We start from the raw sequence: 22,702 nt of genomic DNA on the forward strand, positions 1-22,702 counted from the left end.
CTGATGTAATTTCTCTTTAGTGTGGACTCTCTAGTGTCAATCCATGCTTGAACTTGTATTATTTTGCCACACTCGTTACATTGGTCAGGTTACTCTCTAGCATGAATTCTCCGATGACTTACGAGGCTTGAGTTTTGAGTGAAGACCTTGCCACACTCACTACATTGGTAAGGTTTCTCTCCAGTGTGGATTTTCTTATGTCTGTTGAAGTTTGAGCAATGAATAAAGGATTTGCCGCACTGATTACATTTGTAAGGTTTCTCTCCGGTATGAATCCGGCGATGACTAGGAAGGCTTGAACTCTGACTGAAGACCTTGCCACACTCATTACATTTGTAAGGTTTCTCTCTAGTATGGGTGACCTGATGATAAGTAAGACTTGAATACACACCAAATGCTTTGCCGCACTCGTTACATTTGTACGGCTTCTCCCCAGTATGAATTCTCCGATGACTTACGAGGCTTGAGTTTTGAGTGAAGACTTTCCCACACTCACTACATTTGTAGGGTTTCTCTCCAGTGTGCATGACCTGATGTCGAGTGAGGTGGGAGCTCTGATTAAAGGCTTTGCCACATTTATTACATTTGTATGGTTTCTCTCCAGTATGAATCCTGCGATGATTAGTAAGGCTCGAACTCTGACTGAAGACTTTGCCACACTCATTACATTTGTAAGGTTTCTCTCTAGTGTGGACGACCTGATGATAAATAAGACTTGAATACACACTAAAGGCTTTGTCACACTCGCCACACTGGTAGGGTTTCTCTCCGGTGTGAATTCTGCGATGACGTACAAGGTGTGAACTGTAACTGAAGCCCTTACCACATTCCTCACACTTGTGATGTTTCCCTTTCGTGTGGATTCTTTGATGTCTAGTGAGATGTGAGCTCTGATTAAAGGCTTTGCCGCATACGTTACATTTGTAAGGTTTCACACCTGTGTGGATTACCTGATGGTTAGTGAGTTGTGAGCCATGATTAACTGCTTTGTCATACTCATCATATTTGTAAGGTTTTTCCCTAATGTATGCTTTCTGGTCTTGTGTGAGTAATGAAGAATGCCAGAAATCATTCCCATATTCATTAAAAATGTTGGTTTGGACACTCGGAAGAATTCTCTGAAGTACTGAAAATGAGGAACCACTGCTGTTAGACTTCTCAACTTGATGATACTCATAAAATTGCCCTTCATTTGGAAATATCTGCAGTTCAGCCAGATGTGACTGAAGTCCGATCTTGTTTTCAATAGGCTTGTTTCCTTCATCTCTTCTACCATGTTGATCTCTTCTACCAGTGAGATTTTTCTTATGGGTGACAGGCACTCCTCTGTAATTTCTTTTGTCACTTCTCCACTGGTACTCAAAGTCACGCATATTTCTCTGGATTTCCCTATAGCCATAGTCCTCAGTCTCACAGCTTTCATGTCTTTCCAACAACACTGTTTGCAACATTTCCCCTGTATGACTGTTCTCTTTTGGTGCTGATTCCTTGATCACACATTTAAGAGAGGTATCTACAAGACATAAAGAATCATATGTCTCCTATTAATTACAGTTTGGAAAGAAATATTTCATATTGAAGAACATAATATTATACCAGAAGTACTACATATTTTGAACAGTTAAGAAATGTTGCAACCATGATCTTCAGTTTTTAGGAACACAAAGGGAATGAGATTCTTTCATAAAGAAAGGGTGGGACTTCCCTGGTGGTGCAGTGGTTAGGAAGCTGCCTGCCAATGCAGGGGACATGGTTCGATCCCTGGTTCGGGAAGATCCCACATGCCACAGAGCAACTAAGCCCATGCACCACAACTACTGAGCCTGCATTCTAGAGCCCACGAGCCACAACTACTGAGCCCATGTGCCACAACTACTGAAGCCCGCGTGCCTAGAGCCCATGCTCCACAACAAGAGAAGCCACCACAATGAGAAGCCCGCGCGCCGCAACGAAGAGTAGCCCCCGCTCACCGCAACTAGAGAAAGCCCACGTGCAGCAACGAAGACCCAACGCAGCCAAAAATGAATAAATTAGGGGAAAAAAAAAAGAGAGAGAGAAAGGGTGATTACATGTATTTCAAATTAATTTTAGGGAAGTCTACTTTAAACAATCAATGGCTGAAACACCCACAGTGTACCCATGTTAGCCCTGAAAGAAGGGGTATTTTTGTACCATGACCCCAAAGCACATACCACTTCACAGAAAACATATGGCAGTTTCAGGTTTGAAGAGATAAAGATATTACACATATCTACTGCACATCGATTGTGTACCAATAAATGCTAAAGCACAGTACTCTAATGGTAAATAAGCCATAACAATTTTAACTAATGAGTAATATAAATAAATGGCAATTTAGAAGTAGAAATGAAGTTTAATAAAACGATGTTATAAAAATACAGTAATTCTCTGAATACCAGTTATAAAAGTTGTAGAACTATATTCACTCAGAATGGCCATTCTGCAACACTAACCAGTGATGTGAGTCAGTTATACTGCATGATACCCACTGAAAAGCCATCATCTATAAGTCATAATTAAAATTAGCAAACAGTGATAAAACATGATGGAAAAGAATATGGAAAAGAATGTATATATGTGTAGGCATAACTCAGTCACTCTGCTGGACAGCAGTAATTAACACAACATTGTAAATCAACTATACTTCAATTAAAAAAGAAAGAAAATTAGTAAATAAAACATTCTAGTAACCTATGATAAAATCAGGGTATAAATAATAAGTAACCACAATTACACAAAACTATTGTTTGTGAAATTCTCAACAAAGCCTTCTGAAGAAAAAAAAAAGCAAGGGCTTCTGTTCCAGAACCAACACAAAACGAGAACTGAAATTTACATTAAGACCACTGACTTTTTGAAAGAGAAAGACAAATACCATGTGCTATCACTCATATGTGGAATATAAAATATGGCGCATGGGACTTCCCTGGCGGTCCAGTGGTTAGGACTCTGTGCTTTCACTGCCGAGGGTGAGGGTTCAATCCCTGGTGGGGGAACTAAGATCCTGCAAGCCACATGGCAAAAAAAAAAAAAAAGGCACAAATGAAACAGAAACAGACTCACAGACATAGAGAACAGACATGTGGTTGCCAAGAGGGAGGGTGAGTGGGGGAGATATGGATTGGGAGTTTGGGATTAGCAGATGCAAACTACTATATACAGAATGAATAGACAACAAAGTCCTACTGTACAGCACAGGGAACTATAGTCAATATTGTGTGATAAATCATAATGGAAAAGAATATAAAAAAGGATATATATATATGTATAACTGAATCACTTTGCTGTACAGCAGAAATTAACACAACACTGTAAATAAACTATACTTCAATTTTTTTGGCCAAGCGGCTTGTGGGATCTTAGTTCCCCGACCAGGGATTGAACCTGGGCCCTCAGCATTGAGAGTGCAGAGTCCTAACCACTGGACCTTCAGGGAATTCCCAACTATACTTCAATTTTTAAAAAGTTTTTTTAAAAAGACACTGTTAAGAAAATGAAAACACCAGCTACAGACTAGGGGAAAATATTTGCATGATAGATATCTCATCATGGACTTGTGTCCAGGTTATACAAAGAACTCTCAGAACTAAGAAAACAAACAATGTGTTTTGAAAAATAAGCAAGGGAACTATATTCAATAACCTGGGGTAAACCATAATGGAAAACAATGTGAAAAAGAATGTATATATATATGTATAACTGAATCACTCTGCTGAACAGCAGAAATGAACACAACATTGTAAATCAAGTACACTTCAATTAAAAAAAAAGAGAATAAAAAAAAGTTAAAAAGCATAGAGGCTAGGGAGTAATGGCATGTGGGCAGTGTTTGTACTTGCCAATCTGTGGGAAGATAAATGTATTCGGACACTTAAAATGTTGACTTAGGAAAAAAGAGAAGCTGACTTAGCAAGTAGCATAATATTGTCCCATTCTTAACTATAGGACATGGGGCAAAAAGGAAGAGATCTAAAAGGGAGGGAGTGCAGGGACTTCCCTGGTGGTCCAGTGGGTAAGACTCTGCGCTCCCAACGCAGGGGGCCTGGGTTCGATCCCTGGTCAGGGAAGTAGATCCCGCATGCATGCCGCAACTAAGGAGCCCGCATGCCGCAACTAAGACCCGGCGCAGCCCTCAATCAGTCAATCAATGGGAGGGAGTACAATGATGAGGGAAGAAACCAGGTCTAGAAACACAGAGTAGAATAACTGCTGCCTGGGGCTGGGGGTTATGGAAATGGGGAGAGGTTGATAAAAGGGCACACAATTTCCGTCATAAGATGAATAAGGTCTGAAAATTTCATGTAAAACGTGATGACTATGGTGGATAATACTATAAAACTGAAATGTGCTACGAGAGTAGAACTTAAGTGTTCTCCCCAAGAAAAAAAAAAAAAGTAAGTATGTGAGGTAACGTATGTTAATTAACTTGATGGGAATCCTTTCACAATGTATATGTATATCAAATCATCACGTTGTATGCTTTAAATATATTACAATTTTATTTGACAACTATACCTCAATAAAGCTAAACAAACGATTTCAAAAATTCACCCACTGATTGTCTCCTTCTGAACGCACAGAGTGTAGTATAATATGCAGACATCTAGCTCTCTTCCAAGAACTACTGAATCAAAAGCACAGGGGTAGAAAAGGGGGAACTGGATATTTTAAGTTTGCCATAAGATTTTATGCATATTTAAGCTCTGGAATCACCCTTTATCATGAAATGGGAAGATCATACAAAGAAAGGACAAGTTCAAAGTCCTCATGCTACATTATGAAGCTTTTCATTTCTGAGTCAACAGGGCTTTGATCTCAGGCAGGCAGTGTAGGGGTTCCCAAGAGGCACACAAAGGAAAATGCAAAGATACCCAAGGACAGGTCCCGACTTCTGGAGGGAAGTTATCCTCACCCAGGGAGAGCAGGTTCCTGTAGGTCTCCAACATCACGTCCCTGTACAAGGCCCTCTGACCAGGGTCCAGGCATTCCCACTCTTCCTGAGAGAATTCTATGGCCACATCCTTGAATGTCAGCTGTGCCTGAAATGAAAACACATTTCACCAAGGGGCCCTGAGGAGAGTCCTTATTTTCACACACAATGAGAAGAGGAGAGAGAGGGGAAAGGATCGATTCGACTGAAGTGAGTATTGTCACAGATCCACTTACGGTATTTTTGAGCAAGTTATGTGTCCCTAATTTTGGTTTATTATACTTTTCCATAAGAGGTTATGATAGCCTCTAAATCAGTGTGGATTTCCCATTTTTGTGGACAATACAAGAAACACATACACACAATCAACACAGGATGATCTGTATAGAAATGTGAGATATGCTCCTCACACCAAGCAATATTCAATGTCTAGAGGAACAAGAGCAGGAATGACATCTTCAAAGATGACAATGTTTATAGTGGCTTTAAAGAAACTGTGATGACAGCAACAGTAATCTCAAAAAGTGTTTGAACACTTCTCATGTGCTACGCATTCCTCTAAATGCTCTGCATGTACTAACTCATATAATAACATAATACCAAATTTAAAAATATCTGACCCAGCGATTCCACTACTGGGCATATACCCTGAGAAAACCATAATTCAAAAAGACACATGCTCCCCAATGTTCACAGCAGCACTATTTACAATGGCCAGGACATGGAAGCAACCTAAATGCCCATCGGCAGAGGAATGGATAAAGAAGATGTGGTACATATATACAATGGGATATTACTCAGCCATAAAAAGGAACGAAATTGGGTCACTTGTAGAGACATGGATGGACCTAGAGACTGTCATACAGCGTGAAGTAAGTCAGAAAGAGAAAAACAAGTATCATATATTAATGTATATATGTGGAATCTAGAGAAATGGTATAGATGATCTTATTTGCAAAGCAGAAATAGGGACATAGATGTAGAAAACAAATGTATGGATACCAAGGGGGAAAAGGGGGAGAGTGGGAGGAATTGGGAGATTGGGATTAATACATATACACTACTGATACTACATATAAAATAGATAACTAATGAGAACATACTGTATGGCACAGGAAACTCTACTTAATGCACTGTGGTGACCTAAATGGGAAGGAAATCCAAAAAAGAGGGGATATATGTATATGTATAGCTGATTCATTTTGCTGTACAGTAGAAACTAACACAACATTGTAAACCAACTCTAGTTCAATAAAAATTAATTTAAAAAACTTAAAAAAAAAAGATTTGAAAAGAATCTAAAAAAGAGTGGATATATGTATAACCGATTCACTTTTCTGCACACCTGAAAGTAACACAACATTGTAAATCAACTATATTCCAATAAAATTAAAATATTAAAATAAATAAATAAACAAAACAGAAACAGACTCACAGACATAGAAAACAAACTTAAGGTTACCAAGGGGAAAGGTGGGGTGGGGGTGGGGATAAATTAGCAGTTTGGGATTAACATACACACACTACTGTATATAAAATAGATAAACAACAAGGACCTACTGTATAACACAGGGAACTTTACTCAATAGTCTGTGATAACCTATATGGGAAAAGAATCTGAAAAAGAATGGATATATGTATATGTGTAACTGATTCACTTTGCTGCACACCTAAACTAACACAACATTGTAAATCAACTATACTCCAATAAAAACTATTTTTAAAATATATAAATAAGTAAAATTTAAAATAACATAATAAAAAGATCTGGTCGGAGAGGGGGGAGGGATAAATTGGGAGTTTGGGATTGACAATGCACACAGTGCTATGTTTAAAATAGATAACCAGGGCCTTCCCTGGTGGTGCAGTGGTTAAGAATCCACCTGCCAATGCAGGGGACACGGGTTCGAGCCCTGGTGCAGGAAGATCCCACATGCCGCGGAGCAACTAAGCCTGTGAGCCACAACTACTGAGCCCGTGCGCCTAGAGCCCGTGCTCCGCAACAAGAGAGGCCACCGCAATGAGAAGCCCACACACCGCAAAGAAGAGTAGTCTGTACTCGCTGCAACTAGAGAAAAGCCCATGCGCAGCAACAAAGACCCAACGCAGCCAAAAATAAATAAATAAATACATAAATTTTAAAAAATAAAAAAATAAAATAGATAACCAGCAAGAACCTACTGTATAGCACAAGCGACCATGCCCAATATTCTGTAATCACCTAAATGGGAAAAGAATTTGAAAAAGAACAGATACCTGTGTATGTATAACTGAATCACTTTGCTGTACACTTGAAATTAACACAACATTGTTAATCAACTATACTCCAATATAAAATTTAAAACAATTTTTTTAAATTAAAAAAAAACAAAAAGATCTGGTCCCATCCATCTTAAGGCAGAGACAGCTGTGTCACAGACATTCTAAGAAATCTGCCTCAGGTCAAACTGCTAAAGATGGTAGAACAAACATATAAACCCAGGGGTTTAGATTCTCAATTTAAACGTAAAGAATTTAAGTCATATAAAAGCATCAAAGGTACATTGACAGAGGGTTCCCTGAGGAAACTTGAAACAAGTTCAAGGCTAACAACCTAGAACTACATAAAATGTCATCATGCAGACATGCACACACACGCACATACATGTTACTCTTTTTATAACTATTTAACTCATTAATGTCATAGTGTAGAAAAAATTTAACACAATGAAAAATACTTAAGATATAATTTCAACAACTAAATAATATATAACTTACTTATTTATTTATTTTTAATTTTTTTGGCCGCGCCACGCAGCTTGTGGGATCTTAGTTACCCGACCAGGGATGGAACCTGTGCCCCCTGCAGTGGAAGCGTGGAGTCTTAACCACTGGACCGCCAGGGAATCCCATACCTAACTTATTTAGAAATAATGATATGTATTTTATAAAAACCACGGGCTTGTGCATCCAAGCACTCACGCAGACACATATACACACTTAAATTTACTGAAATAAGAGTTGTCTCTCGATGACCACCATGGAGCTTCTTCAAGTTCCACGTCACTGGGTCATCATGAGACAGAATCTAAGTGGAGATGACAGGCCCTGAGGGAAGGACCTGGGTGGGTGTGAATGTACAGGTGTCAGGCGGGATACTTCAGAGTCAGACAAGATCGGCGAGTCCAAAGAAGGGCATTTCAGGAAGGACAGAGAAATCAACTGAGAATATGACTTTACCTGAGAAAAAGCCATTCCAGACTCCTCTTTCTTTCCTCTTCCTCCTCTTCCGGGCTTCTTCCTCAGGCAATATGAGTCTTTGAAGTCGACCTTGAAAGTGGAAAAGATGCTGTTGAATGCTTGGAATCAACACACCCCCTTCCTGAGTCACCACCACACACACAGGGAAGACCTCAGCATGTGCAACAGACAGTCCCCTGCTGCCCACTGTCCCAGGAGGGGCTCAGGACAGTAAACTCCCACACAGAGACCAACAAGGGAGCTTCCCCACACTTTCCTTCAGACCACTCTCCCCTCCTGGTGAGGCCCTCACGTACACAGCAGCAGCGGGCACCTCAGCTGGACCCGACGACCCCCTGCAGGTCACAGACCAGCCCTGGTCCATCCCCACGCGGAGCAGAGCCCCCTTGCCTCCCCCAGGGGCTAATCTCAGCCTCAGGAATGGAAGACACAGAGCCCTGGCGCTCAGTGCAGGACACAGACCAGGATCACCTGGGGGCACTCTAAAACATTTCTGGGGCTATGCCCCACCCAACTAAATCTGAGGACACTCTTTGATGGGGGAGGGGTACAAAACACGTATGTGCAAAATGCCTCATCCATCTAACGTGAAGCCGGGGCTGAGCACCGCTCAGAGGGGGCAAGCCGAGCCCGTCTCCCACCTTCTTTCTGTCTCTTTTCGACCCGTGGTGAACTGCTGTCACCAGGACCCAGCCGCGGAAGGGGAAGGGGCAGAAGAAAACACGTCAAGCACGCATCATGGACCAGACGTGGGGGGGAGGGTGTGGCTGGCATGTGAAATGGGAGGGAGGTGGTCAGAGAAGGCTCCACTCAGACGCTGACATCAGACCAAAGGCCTGGGGGAGGAAGCGTGTTTGCCACCTGCGTCTCCTGAGTCCGATAGTTCTAGGCAGAGAGACACCCCCGTGAGGGCCCTGAGAGTACAGACTTCATCCTTGGAGAGGGAAAGAGGGCTGGGTGGCTGGAGCAGGGTGAGGAGGAGGAGACGGCGGGAGGGGAGGTCCGAGAGGCACGGGGGGAAGCTGATGAGAAAGGGCCTTGGTCTCCAAACACGTTTCTCCCATCTCTCAAAAGAATTTTAGAAACTATGTATTGTTCCTCTCACTTCGAGTAAACATCTAATATTTCTTTTATCTTACACATTAAAACACTTACAAAGAATGTAATACATACTTCAGATCATGCCAAGATATTCACAGGGTCGCCCTTAACTGAGATGTGGAGGACGGCAGGGGGAATAGGGCTGGGGGAGGTCAAGACCAGTTTCGGACAAATTAAGCTGGAGATGCCTGTTAGACGTCCCCAGCAGAGATGTCGAGGAGACAGCTGGACACAGGATTGACAGTTTAAGGCAGAAGTCTGGATGGAGAGGATAAATTGCAAGACACGTAGGTGGTGCTGAAAGCCATATGACGAGATGATGAGGAAAGGCAGCGGGTATAGACAGAGAAGAGGTTCCAGGACTCAGCCTTGGGATGCACCCACATTCAGAGACCAGGGAGGTAAGGAATTCAGCAGAGGGAACTAAGAAGTGAACAGGGAGGGGAGAAGAAAATAAAACGAATAGGTAGACAGGCTTATAAAGGTTAGTGGGACGTCCTCAAAACCATGGAAAAAAAGTGTTTCAAGGAAGAGGGAGTGAGGACCTGTGCCACCTGATGCTGACAGGAAAAGCAAATGTGCGCAGGAAGTTAAATACTGGATTTAGAAACGAGGTCATACACTGTTGGTGGGAATGTAAACTGGTGCAGCTACTATAGAAAACAGTACGGAGGTTACTCAAAAACTAAAAAATAGAGCTGTCATATGATCCAGCAATCCCACTTCTGGGCATATATCCAGACAAAACTACAAGTCAAAAAGATACATGCTGGGGCTTCCCTGGTGGCGCAGTGGTTGAGAATCTGCCTGCCAATGCAGGGGACATAGGTTTGAGCCCTGGTCTGGGAAGATCTCACATGCCGTGGAGCAACTGGGCCCGTGAGCCACAACTACTGAGCCTGCGCGTCTGGAGCCTGTGCTCCGCAACAAGAGAGGCCGCGACAGTGAGAGGCCCGCGCACCACGATGAAAAGTGGCCCCTACTTGCTGCAAATAGAGAAAGCCCTCGCACAGCAATGAAGACCCAACACAGCCATAAATTAATTAATTAATTTTAAAAAAATATTAAAAAAAAAGATACATGCACCTCTATGTTCATAGCAGTATTATTCACAGTAACCAAGACATGAAAACAATCTAAGTGGGTTCATTGACAGATGAAAGAAGATATGGTGTACACACACACACACATACACACACACACACAATGGAATACTACTCAGCCATAAAAAAAAATGAAATACTGCCATTTGCGGTAACAGGGATGGACCTAGAGATTGTCATGCTGAGTGAAGTAAGTCAGAGAAAGACAATATATGGTATCACTTATATGTGGGATCTAAAATATGACACAAGGGGCTTCCCTGGTGGCACAGTGGTTAAGAATCCACCTGCCAATGCATGGGACATGGGCTCGAGCCCTGGTCCGGGAAGATCTCACATGCAGCGGAGCAGCTAAGCCCGTGCGCCGCAACTACTGAGCCTGCGCTCTAGAGCCTGCGAGCCACAACTACTGAAGCCTGTGCGCCTAGAGCCCGTGCTCCGCAACAAGAGAAGCCACTGCAATTAGAAGCCCGCGCACCACAACAAAGAGTAGCCACCCACTTACCAGAACTAGAGAAAGCCCGTGCACAGCAACGAAGACCCAACACAGCCAAAAATAAATAAATAAATTTATATTTAAAAAAAAAAAAAAAGAAAAGAATCCACCTGCCAATGCAGGGGACACAGGTTCGAGCCCTGGTCCGGGAAGATCCCACATGCCATGGAGTAAATAAGCCCGTGCACCACAATTACTGAGCCTGTGCTCTAGAGCTCATGAGCCACAACAACTGAGCCCGTGCGCCTAGAGCCCGTGCTCCGCAACAAGAGAAGCCACCGCAATGAGAAGCCCGCGCACTGTGATGAAGAGTGGCCCCCGTTCACTGCAACCAGAGAAAGCCCGCACGCAGCAACAAAGACCCAATGCAGCCAAAAATAAATAAATAAGTTATAAATAAATAAATAAATAAATAAAATACGACACAAACTTATCTACAAAACAGAAACAGAATCATGGAGAACAGACTGGTGGTTGCCAAGGGGAACTATATTCAATATCCTGTATTAAACCATAACACAAAAGAACATGAAAAAGTACATATATATGTATATATATATATTATATATAAATGAATCACTTTGCTCTACAGCAGAAATTAACACAACATTGTAAATCAACTACACTTCAATAAAATAAATTTAAAAAAAAAAGAAACGAGGAGGTCATCAGTGACTCTGAAGAAGAAAGTGTCAGTGACACGGAGGATGCGAAAGCTTAATTGGATGAGGTTCAAGTGAAGAACTGAAGAATATAAACAAGTTTTTAGGGCCTTGTGCTCTGAAACGGAGCACAGAAAAGGGGTACTTACTAGAGAGGGAAATGTAGTTAATAGAGAATGTCTTGTTTTAAAGACGGAAGAAAGGAGTGAATAAAAACTTTGGGGAGGGTGTTTAAGATGGACAATACCACCATTACAAATGACCAAAACACTGGGGTTAACACATACACACTACTATGTCTAAAATAGATAACCAACAAGGACGTACTGTATAGCACAGGGAACTCTATTCACTATCTTGTACAAGATAGTGAATAGAGTTATTCTTTTCTATAACAGAAAAGAATCTGAAAGAGAATATATATATATATATGAATAACTGAATCACTTTGCTGTACACCTGAAACTAACACAACATTGTAAATCAACTATACATCAATAAAAAACACAAACAAAAAAACAATACAAAAACGACAACAACAAACGACCAAAACAATTGCTGAGATAGGCAAACTGAAGATGCAGTGGAGGAAGGATGCCATACTGTCTGGAGACTGTGAGTGGGGCTGGCAACTGGGGCACAACTGCCAGGTCAGACACACACCAAGTGCTACCTGTATGCCCTCTGGCGTGGCCTTCATTCTGGGGGACTGATTAGCCTTCATCACAAGTGAGGGGGGAGCTGACCAGGAGCAGAGGGGGAGGGTGGTCAAGCTGAAGGTCCTTCACTCAGATCACTCTCCTCCCTCTCAAAAGGTGGCAAGGGCAAGTGCAAGTTCCGCCAGGATCGCAGTGAGCTGATCCACAGGTGGCTGCCACAGGAGGAGAGGAGATGCACGTTAGCAAAGAAAGAGGCTATCCTCGGCAGAAAGAGAAGAGGCCTCCTGGCTGCCCAGACTCCGCAATGGAGGAAGGATCCTGGTGTGTAAATTCTCACTTTGCTATGACATTGGCTTAAATGGTCACAGCCCCCAGTCCCAGGGTCTTGGGATTGTGCAAACTGAGGGTTGGACAGCAGGAAGTGTGTGTGTCTGAACAGAACATTAGAGAGGAAGGTGGAAGGCCTGAAGGGAGGGGACACAGGAGAGGCACAAAGAGACAAACCATGTTTCCAACCTCAGGTCACTCACCTGCGGAAGCATCAACTTCGCTGTTCTAGAGAAGAGAGCAAAGGGAGAGGGAGAAGGGAGTGCTGAGGGCAAGTGAGCTGGTCGGAAAGAAGATACCCTTTCTCTGAATATGAGCCCACCGGCTCACCCTGTTCTATACTAGTCACTGCTGAAGAGAGGGTCCCCCAGTGAGGATGAACAGAGCTTCCCCTTCTCCAATTCCCGAGTCTCCCTGCCACTACCAGGGCTGTCGCCCCCGAAAGCCAGCACTCGCCATCCTCTCCCCAGCTGCCTACCCAGGATCTCGCGCTCCCCCTCGCTGAAGGTATATCCTTGTTGCAGAGTGAGTTTGGAACATCTGGCCTCTGTGCTCCCCCAGGTGCACGGTGGCGCTGCGTGGCTGGCTGGGTGGTGGTACGTGTGACCACCAGAGAGTAATCCCCACTGGCCCAGCAGCAAGGAAGCTAGGCTGTATCTTTTCAAGGAGAGTGTGACCTAGACCTAGAGATCCTCATACTAAGTGAAGTAAAGCCAGACAGAGAAAGACAAATATCATATCGGTTATATGCAGAATCTAAAAAAAAAGAAATCAATTATATGTGGACTCTAAAAAAAAAAGAAAAATATACAAATGAACTGATTTACAAAACAAACAGACCCACACAGAAAACAAACTTATGGTTACTGAAGGGGAGAGGAGGGGGGAGGGATAAATTAGGAGTTTGGGATTAAAATATTCACTACTGCATATAAAACAGATGACCAATAAGGACCCACTATATAGTACAGGAAACTATACTCTATATTTTGTAGTAACCTATAAGGGAAAAGAATCTGAAAAAGTATATATATATATATATATATATATATTCTTATATATATATTCTATATATATATGTATAAAACTGAATCACTATGCTGTATACCTGAAACTAACACAACTATAAATCAACTATAGTTCAAAAAAAACCAAAAAGAGTGAGGAGCCTTTCTGCTGCAGGTGTTTCGCTGGGGTGTCACTGCCCTCTGATTTTTCACAGATCTTTCCCTGCATCATGGCCCCCCTGTAAGCTCTCTTTTCGTGTTTTGCCTACCCACTCCCAGTAAGTTCTCCCTAATGGAAACCATCTGCCAGCTGAGCTGCTGCCCTTCTGGAATCAGACGCGCTTACAAACTCCCATGGGGTCTCACAGCCTCCCCAGATACTCCGTGACAAACCCCGCTCCTGCTATGAAATCCCACAAGCCCCAATAACTCATGAACTCACGACGGAATAACACATAGAGAGACACCCAAGGACCTACTGAAACAAGACATCATGTCTTCATTCATGATGACTCCACCCCAAACACTGGCACGACCAAAATCTACCAAAGAAAAAGAGAAGTCTACAAGGATGCACATGCCCCACTGAGACGCCAACATCTTTCAGAAACACTCCGAATTCTCACGTGAGTCTTCCAAAATGCGTCTGAAACCTTTTAGCCTTGCGACTCAAAATAACCCCAGATACCAAAGGTACCCCCCAAATATGCTCTGAGACGTTCCCTATAAATCCTCTGGGTTGGGCAGTGATTCCTGCAAACCCCACGGAAGTCACCGTGTGGAGTGGGTGTTGGGGGGCGCCCGCTAGATCCAGCCCCTCAGGACCAAGGCACCCGTCCTCCTGCACCCACAGCTCCCTGTGGGCTCAGCACAGGCCTTGGTTCTAACGTTGCGGGATATCGTTTCTCTCGGCCGAATCCCACTTCCGTCATTCCTCAAGTGTGCCCATGAGTTTCCCCGTTAAACCCACATATGCAAATCTCAGTCTTGGCATCTGTGTCCCAGTGAACCTGACCTAAGACAGTGGCACCCCAAAACGCGGCCCCGTAACTACCCATTAACCCATTTCCACGTGCTCTTCGCAGATCTTAGACTCCCTTGCCAATGCTTCCACACACCCCTTTAATCCCGCAAACACACTTGGGACAGGTGCACACACTATTCATTGGGCTTATCTAGAGGCCCACTCTAGCTTCCACGGCCCTTCTGTAGAGGCCTACGGGCTCCTCTCCACTTCCCCCCTTTTCTACTCTGCCTCCACACGAGTAAACTGGGCTGAAAGTCACAGGGACCTCTGGGCACAGACAGTGCAGTACTGCATGCAAACTGCAAACAGAAGGACACTGGGCCTTCAGTATGGAGGCCAAGAAGTGAGCCCTGCTGGGAACACCTGCCCGCAACCGGGGACAACACGCATTCCGGTTTAAAAACAGTTGAGGGAATTCCCTGGTGGTCCAGTGGTTAGGGCTCCAAGCTCTCACTGCCGAGGGCCCGGGTTCGCTGCCTGGTCAGTCGAGAACTAAGATCCCACAAGCCGAGGGGTGTGGCCAAAAAAACCCCCAAAAACCCACAGCTGAAAATTGGCTGTAGTGAGTTCAGTGAGGACGTCACAGAGAGAGAGACAAGCCCCAGATCTCTTCGAAGAGGCTACCATTGTCTCGTCTTCTCCCACTCACAGCAACTTACAAGAGTCCCTACCTCTTAAGCGGGTGCCTCTTTCACGTCCCCTTAGATTCCTGACCTTCTCCCCACCCTTGCTGAAGGGAAATTAGCGTCCCTGACTCTGAGAAGGTGAGCTGGTGGAAGGCAAAGCTCCTGCCCAAGATGGTAACTGGTCCCTGGTGACACGCACAGTCTGGAAGCCCTGGGGGTTAAAGTAAGACAATGACACAGCAGGCCGAACGTGGGGACACCTCAGCACACTGGGTGAGGGCACCAGGTACTCAGGGATTTGCTCCTTTTTGAGTAAAATAAGGAAGCACAGGAGGTTTAGATTAACTGGTGTTGAAATTTCCAGAAGCAACATGGCACCCATCCTCATCCCTGCCTCTTGATCTATGCTGAGGAGTACTCAGCCCAACCCACAGCCCGAGCGTCGAAGCCCAACCCCAATGTAAGAGGCGGCAGCTGTTCTGTAAGCAAGACAGACTCTGTGCCCTCCAATGCAGGGGAAACGGAAACGACTGAAAATAATCAACAGAGAAGAGCATTTCTGATATGAGTGACCGATCTGGAGACAATAAAACCAGCGTTAACGTGACAGATATTGCCTGGTGAAGGGAACCTTACATGAATGGCCTGGAGGGGTGGCGACACATCTCTAAGCCTAGACCTAAAGGAGGAGAAAGGGCCAGAGCCAGGACGATTTAGGGACACAGGGTAAGAGCAGGGACTTAAGACAGAAAAGGTTTTGGTGTCTGGGACCAGAGAAACGGCAAATGTGACTGCAGCAGAATGAACCGAGAGAACAGGGTCAGCGCCCAGGATGAGGCTGGAGACCCTGGCGGGGCCCTGAGGATGACACAGGGCTGAGCAGCCACAGGGAGGAGTCGGGATTTTGTCCTGATGATGAGGAGAGCTAATGGAGGATTCAATGCCAGGTAGTGGCACGATTTACCCACAGACTTACCCCTGATAACTCTAAGACAGGGATAAGCCCTCGAAAGATGGTCTCGCTGTCTGAGCCCGTGCCCCTGCTTCCAACCTTCCCCCCTCCGCCCTCGTTTAGGAGGATTAGGACCCATTAAAAAAATTCTCATGGCAACTGGGCACTCCATCCAAGAACTGCCACAGGCAGACACACACTGAATCTTACTAACCATTTCAGGGGTTGGTATCACTCAGGTTCAGAGCTGCTGCTTTAGCCCATCATCTCCTCGTTGAGGTGGGCTCACTGGGCCCCGGAGAGGGGGTCATTTCATCTAGTTACCCTGAGAAGGTCTGAGCTGAGTAAGCAGAACCAGATGGAACTGAATTGTGAAAAGGTGGCCCGGAGGGGCCAGTGGGCAGAGTTTAGCCTTATCGATCTCCCTTAAAAATTCCAGGACTGGGACTTCCCTGGTGGCGCAGTGGTTGAGAATCTGCCTGCCAATGCAGGGGACACGGGTTCGAGCCCTGGTCTGGGAAGATCCCACATGCCGCGGAGCAACTAGGCCCGTGAGCCACAGCTACTGAGCCTGTGCTCTAGAGCCCGCGAGCCACAACTACTGAGCCTGCGCTCTAGAGCCCGTGCTCCGCAACAAGAGAAGCCACCGCAATGAAAAGCCCGAGCACTGCAACGAAGAGTAGCGCCCGCTCACGTAACTAGAGAAAGCCCACACGCAGCAACGAGGACGCAACGCAGCCATAAATAAATAAATAAATAAATAAATTTAAATTAAAAAAAAAAAAATCCAGGACTTCCCCGGCGGTCCAGTGGTTAAGACTTCACCTTCCAACGCAGGGGGTGCAGGTTCGATCCCTGGTCGGGGAGTTGGGATCCCACATGCCTCGCGGCCAAAAAAACCAAATCATAAAACAGAACCAATATTGTAATAAATTCAATAAAGACTTTAAAAATGGTCCACATCCAAAAATCTTAAAAAAAAAAAAAATGCCAGGACCATCTTTCACATGCCTGAGCAAAGGAAACTTCTATTTCAGGTTTGATCACATTGATCTCAAGCAATGAACTCCTCTTTTCCAGAAAAATCACAGTAAAACATTTACAAAGTACATAATTCTGAACATAGCAATTGCTGCTGACAGCACTGCTAGAGGGTCACCTACAGAAATAAGCTCTGAGCAAATCATGAACTACTGGGCTCTGTTGGAAGAAGGTTCCAGGTCAATCCAGACCATCCTTCAACATTTGCAGAGAGCGGACAAGCGGGACTTGAGGGAAACATCTACTTGGTAGCTCACAGCTCACTATTTTAATAGGTCACATAAAAATTTTTAAAATGTAATTTTACAGTAGCAGGTTAAACTAGGTTTAGACTGTTAAGACAAAAGATCATTGACATCCTTACCAAAGTATACATTGGAAGAAGCTAAATTTATTTACTAGAGTCCAAAGAATGTTTCTGACAAAGAGCAGAGAGCCTGCAGGCCTCAGTCTGTACTGGACACAATTTAAGAGGGAAATAGTGTAAAAATTGAAGGAAAAAAATATCTAATGAATTATGTAGTCAAATTTTTTAAAAATGAAAGTATGTCATATTTTGAAAAGAATGCCATGAGCTGCTTATAGAAGGCCGCCAAAGCTTATGTCAGAAGTTAAAAATTATTTATAGAAAAGTGTAAACTGAATAAACAAAGATTTCTTTCAAGCTTCAAAAAAAGCAATGTATTAACTGTAAAGGAATTAGGAAGAAGAAAGTAAATCTAGGGGCTTCCCTGGTGGCGCAGTGGTTGAGAATCTGCCTGCCAATGCAGGCCACACGGGTTCGAGCCCTGGTCTGGGAAGATCCCACATGCCGCAGAGCAACAAGGCCCGTGAGCCACAACTACTGAGCCTGCGCGTCTGGAGCCTGTGCTCCGCAACAAGAGAGGCCGCGATGGTGAGAGGCCCACGCACCGCGATGAAGAGTGGCCCCCGCTCGCCGCAACTAGAGAAAGCCCTCGCACAGAAACGAAGACCCAACACAGCCATAAATAAAATAAATAAATAAATAAATTTAAAATGACAGCTTATTAAAAAAAAAAAAAGTAAATCTATTATGAAAAACAGCACTTTTAATGTTCCTTTAAAAAGGCACCATGGGGACTTCCCTGGTGGTCCAGTGGTTAAGACTCCACGCTTCCAATGCTGGGGGCACGGGTTCGATCCTCGGTCGGGGAAATAATATCCCACATGCTGTGTGGTGCGGCCAAAAATAAAAAAATTAAATAAAAGCTTTAAAATACAAAAAATAAAATAAAAAGGCACCATGTAGGGAATTCCTTGGCAGTCCAGTGGTTAGGACCCTGCGCTTTCACTGTAGGGGACATGGGTTTGATCCCTGGTCGGGGAACTAAGATCCCGAAAGCTGCGAGGTGCAGCCAAAAACAAACAAACAAAGGGCACCACATAGTGACAGTCATTTCTTGCCCTCCTTCTCATCTCCCTGACCCTCTACCCCATGCTAGGAAAAGGGAAGAGGGTGACCCACAACCGAGTCAAATCACTGCTCCGTCAACTGCAAATGGAAGTTATCTTCTGATACAAATAATTACAAAATGCACAAGCCTTTTAGAAAGGAGTTTTGCAAATGTCATTTTCATGCATATTTTAACCACATTTTCAACGCACTATATTAGAAGTCACAAATAAATATATCTCGCCACTTCATCACCCACATCCAATCAACTCACCACTCATCTGGCTCCCTCTCTTCACAGCTACCTGTTTCCCTCTCCCATTGTTTCTGTTGGCTGGTCTGTGTTTCCCTCTTAGGTTTCTGCTCATTTTGGTCTCCTCCCCTGTCCTGCCGTTTCTCCCCTTCTCTGTCTTATTCCTCCTCTCACACCTGTTCTACTCCCTTCTGGCAACTTGTTTCCCCGCTTGTTGCTTTCTGCCCAGTCTCCCTGGACAGTCTCAAATCTTCATGTATTTCTGCCTCTTTCTTTTCCCCCATCTTTGCTCTCTGTTATGTTCGCTCCTTTCCTGTTACACCCGACACGTCCCCACCCTTTGGCACCCCCGGCTTGCTCTGCTCCTCTTGTCTCCCGTTGCTCCTTCTTTCTGTACCAGCTCAAAGTTGCTGTCTGCCCAACTGTTTTATCCTTTTTCCCCACTCTGGGTAAAAGGCCCCGCGTCCCCCTTTATTATCCGCGCTCGTCTTGCTGATCAAGGGCCTCCTCTCCCTATTTTGCTCCCCTTCATCTCCCTAGAGGACCCTCCACACACACTCTAAATAATTTGTATCTTCTTTTCTCCCCCTGCTACTTTCTCAGCTTGTTCTTTCACTCCGTGAAACAGAATAAGGAAAACCTCATCAATCTGGAGGCTTTAAGGGAAAGCCCTCAGGCACTACCACTAGCAGTCAATTACAAACGCCAACAGGAAGACATCAATTACAGATCTCAAACAAGAATTACTCTCCTCGCTGCCCAGCAACAAACCCAGCCAATGGGAAACGCCTCGCCAACTCCAAACTCTCCGCTTCCCTCCAAGGGACTTTTGTTCAAAACAACCACTCCCAACTTCCTCCTTTTTCTCTATAAAGCAACATTCCTCTCCTTGACTTGTTGGACTTGCCTATGATGTTTTGCTACTGTCTGCCTGTCATGTATTGCAATTCCTTAATAAACCCATTCTGCTGGTAAAATAATTGGCTGTTCTATTTTTTAGGGCAGTAACTCTGTCTCTTTGCAAGTTCATCCATCTATCCTTCACTTTGCCATCTATTTATGGTTCTCCCTCATTCTTCTTTTCTCATTTTCCTCATTCTCTCAGTGGGTCTGTGCCTCATTCACCCAGGAATGGGATGTGTGGATGAAGAATGTCTCCTGCCATACCATTAAACAAAGGACGTTGCAGCCATCAAGCCAAGAGCCACTGCAGCCACCCCGACTGTACTCCCTAAGGGGATTCAGGGTGGAGAAATGCAGGATGCCGGCCCTAGATAACTAAGGTGCGTACCAAAGGAATGATTTCAGTGAGCCCAGACTCGCATCTTCCCATACACAGAAAAGCACTAAATTCATTAACTTGAGATGTCTGTTTTTCTTAAAGTAACTAATCTTTTGATGTTCTAACTACCTGGTTTTTGTTGCAAAACTCCTATATACCCTGGCTCCTCCCTTACCTCTTGGGAGCGGTCCCTCAGAGCGATCTGAGAGGCTGTCTTCTGGGCTTAAGTCCTCAGATCTGTCTGCCAAATAAAACATAATTCTCAACATCTAGGTGGTGTTTTTTTTTTTTTTTTCAGTCAACAGATGGGATTAGATGCCCGCCTATTAATTCCACATTAATAGAGCACATTATCCAGTGGGGTAGAATTCGGGACAGAAAAACTCTGGGTGACTCAAGACAGGCCCTTTTTTAGCCTCTTCCCCCAACGTAAGGTGAGAAGAGGCGGTGACTATCAAGGGGAGGCCTGGGGAGCGGAAAGACCTGGCTGAGGAGCGTGCGAAGTGAAGGGAAGTGGGTGTGCTTAGGAACCGGGGCGGACTCTCCAGAATCCCAGGACCATAAAGAGGACGCGGCCTCTTCTGCAGCGGGGCAGTTGGTGCTGCCCTCCAGGGGCCGAGAGGGCGAGTCTGAGGGGCGCGCAAGGCAGGGATTCAGCTCGCGCATTTCAAAAAGAAAGAGAAGCGGTACCTCCCCACCCCCACCCCCTCCCCCCTCTCACTGGCGACGTCTGCATTTACTTTGGGTGCAGGAGGAGTGCCAGGATTTTAAGATCCCGATAGACCCTCAGACCCAGGTATGGAAGACGGGGTAACGTAAAGCGCAGGTTTAAACAAGAAAGATGAAACTCACGATCCCGTAGGGCGACCTTCGCTCCGCGGTAACCGCTTCCGGGGTCTGCAGGAAACTGCGCATGAGCGCCAAGGGAAGAGGCGGGGCAACTTGGAGGCGGGGCCTGGGCTGGGCGGGAACGTAGAGACGTAAAAGAGGCCGGGCTTGGGCGGGCCCAAAGCAGGGGTGGGGCCAAAGCAGGGGCGGGGCCAGGGTTTCGCTTTCAGTGCCTCTGGGTTTTCAGGGTTTGGAAGTGCTTGCCTGTTTCTTCTGTGTAGCCCTGTTGCTTCCTGCTTACTTTAAGTTACTGTTGAAACAGCAGGACACTGTCGGGCCCTACCGGGTACAGAGCCTTTCTATGTCCCCCTTCTTGTTTATAGTAAATAGGCTTCAGCCTCCTAGACCTTCCTTCAGTACCAAAAGGCAGATTCACATAGTTGCTAATCAGAGAAGTAAGGGAATGCAGAAGCAAAGCAGGAGCAATCAAGAAATAATAGTGCAGAGATTAAAGCAGGATCCTGGTTCCTTCTGAAGGAATATATATATAACAATATGAGTTCCTCTGCAGGAACTCAGGCCGCCACTCAGGTGGAGGATGGTAACTTCAGGCTAAGCGCAAGATTCCTGGACCCCGCCCTGTTAACTCACCACCAACCAATCAGAAGAAAGTCACACACCCTGCAGCCCTCACTCCAAATTTTGCCTATTAAAAACTTCTCCCTGAAAACCACTGGGGAGTTGTTTTTTTTTGCACATTAGCCACCCTTTCTCCTTGCTTGGCACTGCGGTAAAACTTTCTCTCCTCCAAACCCTGACGTGTCAGTTTGGCCTCCCTGTGCATCGGGCACACGAACTTGAGTTTGGTAACACTATCTCTCACAGTTTTAAGGTAAAAGCTACAGTTGTGCGGGCCACATATGTTGGAACCTAAGATGTCTTCCTCTTCCCAGTTGAAAACAGCTTAAATCAAAAGCTATTTTTGTGAGCATGTTGGAGTCCTGCCAGTGAGGCTGAAGCAACACTGTGGTCTGGGGAACTGATGTGGAGTTAAAGTGGAGCAGGACCCTATGGGGCCCTCCTGGGTACACGTCCTTTCTGTGTCCCTGGTTCTTGTTTGTAGGAAATAGTCATCATTCAGCCTCCTTGACCTTCCCTGAGTTCCAAAGGGCAGATTCAAACAGTTGCTAATTAGGGAGGGGAGGGAATGCAGAAATAGGGAGGAGCAGTCAAGAAACAATAGTGCAGGGCTTCTCTGGTGGTGCAGTGGTTAAGAATCCGCCTGCCAACACAGGGGACACAGGTTCAAGCCCTGGTCCGGGAAGATCCCACAGGCCGCGGAGCAACTAAGCCCGTGCGCCACAACTACTGAGCCTGCGCTCTAGAGCCCACGAGCCACAACTACTGAGCTTGCGTGCCTCAACTACTGAAGCCCGCGCGCCTAGAGCCCGTGCTCCGCAGCAAGAGAAGCCACCGCAACAAGAAGCCGGCACACCACAACAAAGAGTAGCCCCCGCTCGCCGCAACTAGAGAAAGCCCACGCGCAGCAACATAGACCCAATGCAGCCAAAATAAATAAATAAATAAATTTGTTAAAAAAAAAAAAAAGAAAAGAAAAAGAAACAATAGTGCAGCCTTGGGGCAGGGTCCTGGTTCCTCCTCAAGGAACATATATAATAATATCTTTGAGTTCTTCTGCAGAGGATGGTAACTTCAGGCTGAGCACAGGATTC

The 22,702-nt window shown here is 45.0% G+C and overlaps 1 protein-coding gene across 22 annotated transcripts in view; it reads right to left on the reverse strand.

Annotated features, from left to right (window-relative positions):
• The window catches only part of LOC309648134 (zinc finger protein 610-like), a 412,471-nt gene extending 390,952 nt beyond the window's left edge, over nucleotides 1-21,519 (reverse strand). For 3 of the 22 annotated variants that reach the window (XR_014256487.1, XR_014256489.1, XM_082436356.1), the window contains exons 1-3: nucleotides 20,994-21,519; nucleotides 8,171-8,260; nucleotides 4,934-5,060 (exon numbers count right to left, since the gene is read on the reverse strand). Coding sequence is in view for 7 of the 22 variants with exons in the window: in XM_082436356.1 (XP_082292482.1) it covers nucleotides 4,934-5,060; nucleotides 8,171-8,260; nucleotides 20,994-21,056 (280 nt within the window). In the remaining 15 variants the exon portion in view is untranslated. The other 19 variants (XM_082436360.1, XM_082436361.1, XR_014256488.1 and 16 more) reach the window with 15 other exon arrangements.
• Between the last annotated feature and the right edge of the window lie 1,183 nt (nucleotides 21,520-22,702).

This window comes from Balaenoptera physalus (genome assembly GCF_965194825.1).
Source record: "Balaenoptera physalus genome assembly, chromosome: 19".
Taxonomy (NCBI): domain Eukaryota; kingdom Metazoa; phylum Chordata; class Mammalia; order Artiodactyla; family Balaenopteridae; genus Balaenoptera; species Balaenoptera physalus.